The sequence below is a fragment of the Lactuca serriola genome, chromosome 2 (assembly GCF_051521515.1).
Source record: "Lactuca serriola cultivar US96UC23 chromosome 2, Lser_US96UC23_V15, whole genome shotgun sequence".
In the NCBI taxonomy this organism is placed as follows: Eukaryota; Viridiplantae; Streptophyta; class Magnoliopsida; order Asterales; family Asteraceae; genus Lactuca; species Lactuca serriola.
This window is the reverse complement of record NC_136409.1, coordinates 221,052,337-221,065,082: the sequence shown is the minus strand read 5'-3', so window position 1 is coordinate 221,065,082 and position 12,746 is coordinate 221,052,337. Positions and strand designations below refer to the sequence as shown.

Sequence of the window (12,746 nt, the reverse complement as noted above, 5' to 3'; positions counted from 1 at the left end):
AGACGTAAGTCCCAAGTTTTATACGGAATGACAAAAATCCTAACTTTTTTTTTTCTTTTGGTTTTTAAGTAGAGTTATTACTCTACCCACTTAACAATTTTTATTGTTAATTCTGTTATTTAAAAAAAAAAAAAAAAAAAAAAAAAAAAAAAAAAAAAAAATTGATCCATGTAGTTTGCAAAAATTTATGGACGAAATCCAAAAACAATTTTCAAATTACATTACAAATCCGAAAAATTTTCAACTTACCAATCACGGACAAACCAATGCCCTCAATTTTAACATTTTGTCGTCAGAAAAGTCTCACAATAGAATCCTATTGTCATCGGAAAATCTCAAATGCCGTTGGCTATGTTGTGCAAGTTGAAAAGTTTTTAGATATCTAGTGTAAGTTGAAATTTTTTGGATTTTATAAATAATTTTTTGCAAACTCTATTAAATATTAAGGGGGTGTTTGGGAATGTTTTTCAAAACGGCTTATTAGCTTTTTGAAAAGCTAATAAGTCAAAAAAAACATGTTTGACAAGCTCAAAAGCATTTTTTCAGAATAACTTTTCTATAAACTTCAAAAAGCATTTTTTAACAAGCATGTAAAACTTGTCTTTCTAAAACTGTTTATGGTTTTTCAACTAAAATAACTTCAAAAATCATTTTTTAAGCCAAACATTTTTTAATATATTGACTTATTGGCTTTTTCACCATAAAAGCTTATCCAAACACTTTTTAAATAACTCATTTTTCCACCACTACAAACAAATAAACATAAACATGTTTACCTAAAAGCACTTTTAGAGTGAAAAAAAAAACACACCCAAACACCCCCTAAATTAAAATTGCTTTTATAAAGAAAACTTGTAGCTAAGCATGTGGTTAATATATTTTTTAAAATCTGATGATGTTGTAAGGATAATAATACAGTATATCTTTTTGATTTTGATTTGATGGTATTATAAAAAGATCAATTAAAAGAAAATTTAGAAAGATTAGCAACAAATTATAATATTACTCGAAAAGAGAAATCCAGTGGTCGAGTTACATTACATGTAAATTGAAAAGAAAAAGTGCAATGAAATAAGGTAAAATCTGGAGGTGATGCAATTATCCTGGATTCGCTTAAATTGATTGGGATTGATATATAGATAGTACAAGTGTGTAAAAAATGGTGGATTTGTGTTTCTTGTGATAATAAAACAGGATACGAGAATACAAGCTAAAAAGTCCATATAAAAAGTAGCATAATACATCCTCCATCCTATTGAATACTGATCCGAATTGTTCTGATACATCATAAATTCATAATACATGATTATACTCCCTCATCTTGCCTATCCACCTGCAAAAAATTCCTCAACTACCCAAAAAAAATTACAAGAAAAACTTATCCACACCTATAAGAATTAAAAAAAAAAAAAAAAAAAAAAAAAAAAAAAAAAAAGTAGAACCACGCCATATTTATTCTCATATCTAGAACAAATCTACCTTTTAAGCCCCAAAACACACGACTGGAAACTGTTCAAGTTTGTTCTTTCAACCACCAATAATGAATGAATCAGTAAGAGCCCATTGGTGGCATTCCAAATGGTGGCATAGGCGGCATCCCCATTCCACCCATTGGTGGTGGTGGTGGTGGAGCAAATCCTCCTCCACCCATACCTGGTGGTGCAGGCAGCGCTAGAGGCAGTAGTTGAGCATACATGTTCTACAAATCAACCAAACCAAACTATCATCATCATCATCATCTTAAAAATAAAATCAAATAATAAGAGCAGTGAAACAAAGACAAAGACATACATGCTGCTTAATGACATCCTGCTCTTCATTCTCCTTGGCCTTGCTTTCCTTGGCTGCTTCTATCTTGTCCTTTATTAGTTCATCAACTTTCCCCGTATATTCACGGATAAACTGCAACCATATTAAATTAAAAGTATTAATAAAATTTATGAAATAAAGGCCCTAAAACCTGAAAATGATAAAATATACCTGAAGCAGATATGGGAGGGCAAAATCGATCATGTTGTTCAACCAGGCTAGCTCAAGAGCAACATCTGCACGGATTAGATCATAACAAACAAACAGACACGAAGCAAAGCATTCCTTCTTTCCCTGCGATGATGCATAACCCCAATTATATTATTATAATAAAACACTGAATTTACCAATTGCTCCCTCCCTCCCTCCTCACAATTCACAAATAGATATTTAGAGAATAAGTTTGTTTGTACATACCTGGTCGATGAAATAGAGGAGCAATTCTTCTGCTAGCTCACGGTCACCAGATTGTGAGGCTGTCTCCATGGCATCCTTGTAGACCTTGTCTTTCTTAGACAATGCAATTGACTGCTTCCATCTACCAGCCTTCTTGTAAATATATGCAGCCACACGCCTCATCTCAAGAAGCTCGTGTTTCTCAATCTGTAACAATCCATACGCATCAATCAATATCATGACATCACAACTCATTTCATTTAATAATAACAAATATACAACAAACAATGTACCTTCTGTGCAAGGCCAATCTGGTCAAAGTTATCATGCAAATCAATAGACTCGCGCAGCCTATCATAGTCTTCCTCCTCCACATATATTTCATTCAATGCCTCATTTACAGCTGATACATTGTTGCTCTGAACTGCAACCATATATGGTTTCACAAGAGGAAGCTGCCCTGCCTGCAAATGCAATTACCAAAAACAAAATCTCCATTATACATACATACTTCTACTTGCTGGGATGATGATGGGGCTAAATACAAGAAATAGCTACATAACTCCATTTATTTGTGTATTATTTTATAGCATCCTGCTTTCACCTCTTCCTATTACAGAACTCTACTTCCAAAAAGTTCTTGTTAAGACAGCATACTTTGTAAAATCTACCCAATTATACCATTCAAAACTTTTTGTATTCGGATGACAATAAACAAATCAACTGAAGTATGTTGCTATATTTTTCCTTTTTTTTATAAATAGAATGGGTAATGCTGTATGCACAAACCTTTCGCATAATGTCGACGACACGGGTATGATCAACACGTAGAGCAAGGACATTGAGAACATCATTGATAAGATCAGGATGCTCTTGCAGGTAAAAGTGAACAGCCTTGTAATAAAGCTCAACATTTGCGACTTTAACCGCAATATCTTTAAACTGCATATGATCCCATGCCTCTGGAGAATGATTCATGACAGTGGAGGCAGCATTATCAAACTCGTCATATTGGATGTATAGATACGTAAGTTCCTTCCAGTGTTGTTGTTCATCACAAGCCCGGATGAGCTTTGGAATGTTGAGACGGGTTGAGAAGAGTTTGATATGCTCCATAAGCTTCTCGTAACGGTATCTGGCGTAAAGGACACCCAACTCAGTGAAGATGCCCATGTGGGCACGTTCCAACCCTAGACCACTCTCCATCAAAGATATCAGCTCATTGAAGCATCCTCTGTTTTGGTAGTACTCGCTCACCTCTTCCAGATCATCCACCTATTTATATATAAATATAAATATAAATTCATTTCGAAACAAATCAACCCGTCAATTTACAATTAAACAGCCACAGAAATCACATTTGTAGAGAAAGGTCCACAAGTCATTCCATCAGACTAAACAAAAAGTTCTTTTTTATTCATTCCAATGGAATGAACCAACATTCCATTCCTCCCCTGATTATACCAAACATCACCCAAAAACATTACCTGTACAATAATATTGAGCCCACATATCTGAGCCAAGCGGAACTCCTCAGCATCAACACACGCAAAGCACACTTCCTTCCATGTCTTTGAGCTATTTGCCTTACGAGCAGCATCAACAGCACCTTGAAACTGTTGCAGCCTAACAAGTGTAACTGCCAACTTAGCCCAATTCGATATAAAAGCGTATATTATCTTTGCAGCTTCATACAGTGCTTCATCAAACAACCGATCACCAACATTAAGAAGGTTAGCCACATTTGGCATCAAAATGAACTCTTCAATATCACTCAATCTGTCAATCTTCGCATACGCATAGATAAGCTCACTATCCACCTTCGGCTCCTTAGTCTTCTGCCTAACCATCACTAAATACTTCACTAAATCAACATAACACTCAATATCTTCAGCAGCACGGATAACTTCTAAAAACTGAGTGGCATCATCAGCACGAATGAATGATTCAATCGCATCACTCACTAGTCCTTCTCTTAACTGAGCTTTAGCCACTTGACTCCATACAGCATCTTCTTCAACACGATATGCAAACTCCACAGCACGTGGAATGCTTTGGATGTTATCCAGTAATACATTGACTGCTTGAACGTTTAAGTTGAATTTCTTGAATATCGCATATGCTTCTTCATATAATTCGGCTTCAACAGCAACCTCTCCAACAGCAGGTCCATCGAAGTTATCTAATCTATTGATGTAGTCCATGACTCGTGATTGATCGGCTTTAATGGCTGTTAAGATAAGAAGGTTTTGCAGATTGAAATTCCCACTAAAAGCGGAATTTTGAAGGACGATTTTTTCAAGAAGTTCGATCAGTTCATGGGGGAGATCGGCAGTCATGAAAGCTTTCACAGCAGCAGAAACCTGTTCAGGGCTCTTGCTTTCAGGTAAAGCAGTAGAGACAACTTGATCAATGAGTTGTCTTCTGTACTCGTTTTCGGGGTTAAGAACCTTCTCCCAAAGATCACCATCCATCCTCTCAACCACATATCTAAAACAAAAATAAATTATTAATCGATAAACTTTCAACTGATATGATCAGATTCGTATATGATGAAAAGGAATAAGATCAGAAAGGTATGGAATGAACAGTGTAGTGGAATGTATCATTATATCTGGCTTGAAGGAATGGAATAAATCATTCGATCATTTGTTTGATATGTATAATTAAATAATCAAACTGGTAAATTAAAAAAAATGTTATTTATTAAAATTAACTTTAATCAAGTAAGATATATTGCAATAAACATATTTCATGTTGTTTGAAATATATACTATATTAATTTCAGACAGTAAAAGAAAACACTTTAAATAAAAAAATATATCATGAAATCTTAAATAGGATTACAAACAAAAACTATCTTTGGTGTTTTTAGAAAATAGCAAAAAACAATTTACATGAAGTTTTGAAAATCATTGTTATTGAAGATTATATGGATAAAAGTATTTAAAAATTATAATGTCATTCTTTCCCCATGGAATGGTAATAAGCAGACGAGAAGGAATCACATTACGTGAGGAATGCTCCATTCCAATCCTATCTGGCAGTCAACCATTATTTATTGATTCCACAGTAATCCTCCGTTCCATTCCCTTTCCGATTATTGTCATACCAAACACTACTTAAATTAAGTACCTGGCTTGCAACTTAAACAGAGAATTCCTGCTTGTTACATTGATAAGTTCCTCATCACATTGTCCTCTGCGGTACGCAACAACAGCAAGCGTGGGATCACGTTTCTCACAGTACTTCCCAACAACACGAGAATCATAATACGGGTTGGTAGTAAGAAAATGCTCAGGATTGTTATTGCTGTCTATGATGATTTTACCCAAAGCATTGTGCACATGCACATCTTGACTTCCTTCACTCACAAGATGCTCCAGAAACTGAGTAAGCAACCGCAGTCGATTCCTGAAAGAAAAACAAGGAAATGATATAAAGATGCAAATTAACAGAAAGACAATATAACATGAATTAAGCAAAAGGTCTAACCTCTTTTCACACTCGTCCACGAGAGGCTCAACTGGAAGCAGAGAACGAACAGATAGAATCAAGCCTTTGATGAAATCCTCAGGACACTCATCATCTAACAGCTGTCCTACAACTAAAGGTGCATTCCCTGGATTGACCTTCTGGACATACCCTTCAATATACCGCAGCATGTTGTTGGTGTAAAGGTAGTGAGTGAGATCAGGGACAAAACCAAAGCGGTCACACACGTTGATTAATGGCCTTGCATCAGGAAGCTTGGCTTCCATTAGAAAATTCTTGGTTTTTTCAGCATCATAGAAATTTGATTCTCTTGTTACACGCTCAACTTCCTTAATTTGTCCTGTCTTAGCGGCTGCCTCAATGTACTTAAAGTGGATGTCGGGATCTTCACTGGAGCTTAAATATGATCCCAGAAAGAAGTAAAGACCTTCGTAGGACTTAAATTGCTCAAAAAGTTTAATACATGCTTCAACCCCCAGCTGCTCGCAATATTCTTTAGCAACCTACAGTCACAGTAGTCAAAGTCACAGGGTTGACCTCAAAAGATAAAAGATAAGATTAGATAATCACAAAATGTGAAACTACCTGCACTATTATCTGAAGGTTTCCTCTCAAATTGACCAGTAAAAGATCCTTCATGCACTCTAATGCCCATTCCTTGGATAGTGTCCCAAAAAATTCTACGAGAGACTAAACAAAAAAAAACAATAAGCTCCAAAGTAAGTTGAAACCCATAATGTGCACTATATGAAAGTCCACCTGTGGCTCGATTGCGTGAGTGTTCACAATGACACGTTTGATATCTGGCAATTCACCGTAGTGCTACAGAAGAAAAATAGAAGTTTCAGTAAAGCAAGTGAAAAAGAGAGCTGACGGAAAGAAAAAAAAGAAAAGTTTCTGGATATTAGTGAACCTGAAGTGCTCGGACATAAAGACCTGCTTTCTCACAGAGTTGAGCAACACGAGGCCTGTCATAGTGGCTGAACATGCCATTTGCTAATATGGCATCAGCAACATTAGGGAATGTTACTAGGTTGATCTCAAGAACCTTGGCTTGCAACTGAGCATGCTCTGGCAGATTGGGCTTAAGTACATCCAAGAGAAAGGCTGTTGCTTCACGTATCAAGTTCCTCTGAAAAAAAAAATCATTTGAAATTATTTAATGGATTGGATCCACTCAATTGTATGTTTGCGAAGACACTGAGATATATTCTTTCATATCAGATGTTTTTTATGAGAACATGTTATTTATATGATGATCAGACCTGAAGGAAAAGATCTGTTATTGTATTGTAATCAACAGGACAACCTCCCTCCATTTGAGACATCATTAGAGCAAAATTAACAGCTCCCTGTAAAACACAAAACAAGATTACAGGTCTTACTTTCATGCGGATAGAAATTTGTGCCACGCTGGTTAAAACTATCAGAGTGTAAATAGAAAACTATTTTGAGGGAATGGATTGACCACATAATATAACGCATGAACAAAAGCCTTATTTGCTAAAAATTTAGTACCTGCGGATCTGATCGAAGAATTGTTTGCAAAAGGAACAGATAATCAGGTGTATATCCAACCTGTATCAATTCAGCTGTTATTTTATATGGACTAAAGAATTGTTTAACATTGAAATTTTATTTGAAGGGAATGCAAACCTGCTTGGAGTAAATCAAAATTTTGTCGAACTCTCTTCTCTCAGCAAAAGCTGCAACAACTTTTGGAGTTGCTCTCGCTTTGATGTAAATTTTTAGTGCAAGATCATTATCAACAGTCTACAAGCAAATTAGGAAACAGATTTAGATGAGGATGATAACTGTAGACAAAACAAGACAAAAAAAAATTTAAAAACTTCTTTTCAACCTTCACTAGGTCTCCAAGTTCCTCACTACATTCCAACTTGTCTTCAGCCAACCAATTCTCCAAAAGATTCTTTTTGTTCTGATTGACAACCAAGCGAGATAGTTCCAAAGATTCAAATGCATTCAGCTTCCCTTTGGTTAAAAGGGTCCCAAAATACTGCAATAATGGTGGTGTCTGTCCAGCTTGTACAGGTACACTCTGCAATAAAATATTAACAAGTTACTGACATTCAAACAAATTTACAAAATTTGACCAAAGAATATTTAATTTAGAGGCATCGACAAAAATATACCTGAAATTTGGCAACTGTGTCTGGCGTACGGAGAATGCCTTGAGGAGATTCTGCAGCAAGCTCAGCAGCCTCTTTGTACTTTGTTTGAGCAAACAATTCTTGGAAACGTTGTACAACCTGATCATTCATATGTAAAGTGAATTTTTGTTTAACTTTTATAAATGTTCTCAAAAGACTAGGGAAAAGAAAAAGAAACTTACCAAATTCTCTGCGCCAGGTAAGTTTCCTCTTTTTGCAAGATTGACAGCAAGTTCCAGGTTGTTTAACTGCAGTAACAGATCAAATTAGGATTGTGATAGTAATAAAATAGTAATACCTGTCGATGATGAAACAACTTTAAGAACTTACTTGTCCACTAACAAAAGGCACAATAGTTGCTTCATTTACAGTGGCAAGTAAGACCTGCCCACGTCTATTGACAGCATAAAAACCCCCAACTGATGAAGCTTCAGATGTCAGAAAAATTGGGTCTGGGCTAATTCTATTTCTGTAGACTGCAGTAGCTGTTTCAAGATCATATACGAATAGAAGCCCCAGCTTGGTGATTACGTAAATCAAACCATACTTGTGAGATATCTGAAAAGTCAAAAAATGTATGTATAAAATAATCTTAAAAAATGTAATGTAACTTGTTACATAAAGAATGACAGATTAAGTACCTGCATGGCAACTGGGAAATCGTCTGCAAAATCTGGAGGGAAGAAAAGGTCTGCTTGTTTCTTGGTAAAAGCAGCCTTCCCTGCATTATGTTTGCAATAGAGAGAGAGGAGGAAAATTAGATGCAGTACAAAAAGAGACACAAAAAGGGAAGAAACAATAACAAACAGCTCATAAAAGAATAAAACCTGGCTGGGCACCAAGCTCAATGACATGCAGCTTTGATGTAACCTGTCCAGCATTGGAGCTTTTGGTGGCAAAAGAAATAAGAATAGAAGGATTCTCATTGCCAGAGACCTGTTTGAAATGTATAAATATCCGATCAACTTTATGCAACTGATTACAATATGAAAAGATATAGAAAGCAACTATCTTCTATCTTTTTTTTCAGTTGCAGTATTAGAGTAAATATGAGTACTTTGAAAGAGGCAAATGATGCTGCATGTGCTTCAAGGGCTTGACTCCGCTGCTGGTCAACAGAAAAAAGCTGCATATTTCCTTTGACTAACTGGGGTTTCTGTCAACATCAAAAAACAGGGTTAAAATGATCCATAAAAGGAAAATAGTTAAATGTTAGCATTTAACTAATGAGTCACAACTAACAACAAACCTCTGGTGAGCCAGGGGCAATTCCAATTAACACCAGCCATTTCTCAGATGGATCACATTTGTAATTGATAATCTGATTGTTTGATAAATTAGCCGTTCTGTCAAACATCTTCACAGGTTCAGAATCACCTGTACAGAAAAGATTGAACACCGATTTCAGACAATATGGTCTTTAGCTTACATGCCAAAGGATGCAAAGAAGACAATGTACCTTCAATTGACCAATGATATACTGATGTCTGGGTTACCATGCCCAACATCTTAGGGGTAACCCACTTCCAAAAGACAACCTGGAGAAGGAAATATGATAGGTCAAATACACATCAATTTTAGCTAACAAAATGGAAAGGTAGCCAATTATTAAATTATAATTAACAAACAACTGTCACCTGCTCAGGCATCTGATGAGACTTCATTTTGGCTTTCATCTCAATGTTAAATATCTGTAAATGATCCTGAGTAGTCCCCGGGAGTTGAGCTTCAAGTAAAATAAAAAATTAGCTAAAGTAGAAACTAACCCAATTTTTCTCAAAAACATTGCTACAAGTTCACAGATCTGTTGCTATGGCATTATGCCATGCTGTAGCATTATCAATGAAGCTCGGGTTTAATCAGGTGGAAAAAAAAAAGTATAAAAATCAGGTCCATATTGAGTTGTTCACCACTATGCCTACAATTCTCAGATCATGCATTCTTAGTTCTTTTGGAACATACAGTCTCAAATAGACAAATACTAATTTTCAAGACAATGCCAGGCTAAGAATGGATTACAATGCTCCCAGGACATCATTAAACAATTAACATAGTTCTACCAGAAAGTTTAACATGGTTCAAATTATATCCATAGATCTACGAACTAATAAATATAAAGTTGTACCTTTCAAAGCCAGAATCCTGGAAACAGGATTCATAAGAGCTGAGTCGGCAGTGATTGGCCTCCTCAATGGCTGCATGGGCATGTTCATGTCGATAATCACCACGCTGTTTTGTGGCGATGTTTCCCGAACACATATAAACTTATCAGACTCCATTGTAACATTGGTAAATGTGATGAACTGTGGATTGATCCCTATGCTTGGCAACTGCAACAACAATATTACATTATTGAAAGCCAAAAAAACAACCAAACCATGCACAGTAGGCCACTATAAACTGTGATTGTGATATCACATTCATCATGCCCCACAGATCTACCAAAAGCATATTAACATACATAATTGTGGACTACGACTCCACAGACAAAGTCAACATGCTACATCCTTTTTTGGCAATTCCAGAGCCATAATTCTAAAAATTAAAGGGAGTGCAAAAGCTAGCAAACGGGATTTCCATCAGACTAACCCTAAATAAACCCAAAAGATCATTAAACCAGTAAAATCGACTACAGTAAGTTCGGTTTCCAAAATATCATAGTGCGAAATCTATTATCACATAAGATACCAAGTCCAAACCTTTAGATACTTATAAGCAATACTAAAGTAAACTAGTTAAGAAGCTCGAGAATACTTTTACGCCATTTCAGTATCCTCAACGTCATTTCATGAATCCTATCCAGGCTATATGTATGGCAAAATATAAGTGTGAATCTATTGGTATAAGCGTATATGATAAACCTAGGTTCTTTGTAGAGATTTACATACCGTGAGTGCCTCTTTCATAGTGATTGGAGCGCTAGCGGCCGCCATTGTGGTGGCGAAATAGATCAAAACGACGACTGATCAGATGTAGTTTTGATCTACGATGTATTCAAGTTGATTGAATCTCCGACTGAGAAAACTCAGCGCGCCGGAGACAGAAAGCGTCGACGATCCCTCGTGAACGAGAGATCTCGAGAGATAATGCTGAAAGTACGTAGTCCTGCTCACAGATGCAGAAACTTAAAAATCTAAATGGAAAAGGGGAGCAGAGAAAGGAGAGATCTAATCTGAGAGAGGGCAGAGAGTGTGTGAAGAGGCTTGGTGGAAAAATTAAAACCGCATCAGTTATCCTTTTTTTTTTCTTTTTCTTTCAAAAGAGTAACCAAGTGCTTGCATTGTTTTCAAAGTTCAAACTAATAGGAAATGTTAATAAATGATTATGTATATTTGGATACTAGGTCTGTATTATAGGTTTCAGACTTATGTATTATATGTGTTTAATTAAAAAAAATAAATATGAAATTTTAATAATTTGAATGGTTTGAATTTATAAGAAAAATAAGAAAATTTTTGAATTATTAAAATTAATGAGACTTTAATGTATTGAATATATTACATATATAAACCATTTCTAATAAATACTTTACATATATATTACCTTACATATTAAATGTGAAATTTTAATTTAATAAAATGAAAAATACAATAAAATGACAAGTGGAAAATAGAAATTTTAAAAATTCTAGAAAATGACATGTGTCCAAATGAATGAGAAGAGGACATGTGGCAAAAAAACCTTCATTTATTATAGTAGATAATTTTAATTTAATAAAATGACAAGTGGAAAATAGAAAATTTAAAAATTCTAGAAAATGACATGTGTCCAAATGAATGAGAAGAGGACATGTGGCAAAAAAACCTTCATTTATTATAATAGATAATTATGTATCGTTGTATGTATAAAAAATTAAAATTTTCACACCGATCATATAAACTTTCTTGAGCGAATAAATGATTATTTTATCCTGATAAATTATAAATCAATTTCACCTGTTATATAAATATCAAACAAATTTTAACCTAACTAAATCAAAAACGTAAAACTTGTTGAGATTGGAAATTGCCCCCTTTTCATATCATGTTGAAATCCTTACCTATTCTCACCATACTTATCATTGTTAGTTTTCCATCAATATCGTTTCCTTATTTAAAGAATTAAACTGTCTTATTAGGCTAAACGAAGTGGCACTCGCCAAAGCCACTCGTTTAGCTCGCCATTGATGTAGAACACCACCCCTAGCTCTCGCTAGGGGGCTCGCCAAATGATAATCGCCAAGCTCAAAGCGTGAAGTAAGAGAAATAAACAAATGACTTCGATTGGACGTAATACTTTCTTTGGGATTGCAACATGTATCGGAGTCCATACAAAGTAATTTATGGCTAAAATTAAATATTTCAATTCTCAACAACCTAAATAATTTATGGATAATATTAATATCTCATCAACCTCAACAATTCACTTGTTATTTAATTATTAAAAAAAGGTTTTTAATAATATATATATATATATATATATATATATATATATATATATATATATATATATATAATATAAATTAAATCACACTCTCATCAATTTACATCACAAAATTCCATATTTTTTTCACAAACTCTCTCAATTCAAGAAAAAAATGTCTTCATCTCAAAAAAAAAAAAACAGCAAAAATAAATCTTCAAACATTCCATCACTACACCTTCCACCTCCAAACACTCAATCCCCAAACCTTCCATCACCACCATGTTATCGATCATCATTTGATCAACCAATTCACTCTCCTGTTAACTTCTACTTTCCTACAATGGCTCCGCAAATGTTTTCATTTAATCCTTTCTCTTCTTAACCAATGTGATTTTACCTCAACCAACACCTCGCCCGGATATGGATCTTGATCCGTTTGAAACAGTTAAAGAAACTCAATTCTTTTCTCAA

General features: G+C 34.9%; 1 protein-coding gene across 1 annotated transcript; it reads right to left on the bottom strand.

The window, feature by feature from the left end:
* Positions 1-1,224: 1,224 nt before the first annotated feature.
* On the bottom strand, positions 1,225-11,094 carry LOC145088620 (clathrin heavy chain 1-like). The gene is made up of 27 exons (XM_079026995.1): positions 10,760-11,094; positions 9,997-10,201; positions 9,509-9,597; positions 9,331-9,409; positions 9,121-9,248; positions 8,929-9,027; positions 8,699-8,807; positions 8,513-8,592; positions 8,202-8,429; positions 8,054-8,119; positions 7,854-7,970; positions 7,562-7,759; positions 7,357-7,473; positions 7,219-7,278; positions 6,966-7,052; positions 6,614-6,832; positions 6,460-6,522; positions 6,286-6,390; positions 5,701-6,203; positions 5,341-5,619; positions 3,693-4,695; positions 2,995-3,480; positions 2,499-2,669; positions 2,227-2,412; positions 1,981-2,103; positions 1,792-1,902; positions 1,225-1,699 (listed from the first exon to the last, which is right to left on the bottom strand). Exons 1-27 carry the CDS (start codon positions 10,802-10,804, stop codon positions 1,550-1,552), a joined length of 5,106 nt encoding a protein of 1,701 aa, XP_078883121.1. The 5' UTR covers positions 10,805-11,094; the 3' UTR covers positions 1,225-1,549.
* Positions 11,095-12,746: the final 1,652 nt, after the last annotated feature.

Excerpts from the sequence above, each read along its gene's own strand:
- LOC145088620 (XM_079026995.1), bottom strand. The coding sequence starts at position 10,804 with ATGGCGGCCGCTAGCGCTCCAATCACTATGAAAGAGGCACTCACG. Across the intron at positions 8,120-8,201 it reads TGCCTTTTGTTAGTGGACAA|TTAAACAACCTGGAACTTGC; the intron begins GTAAGTTCTTAA and ends CTGTTACTGCAG. Across the intron at positions 7,279-7,356 it reads TTTTGATTTACTCCAAGCAG|GTTGGATATACACCTGATTA; the intron begins GTTTGCATTCCC and ends GAATTGATACAG.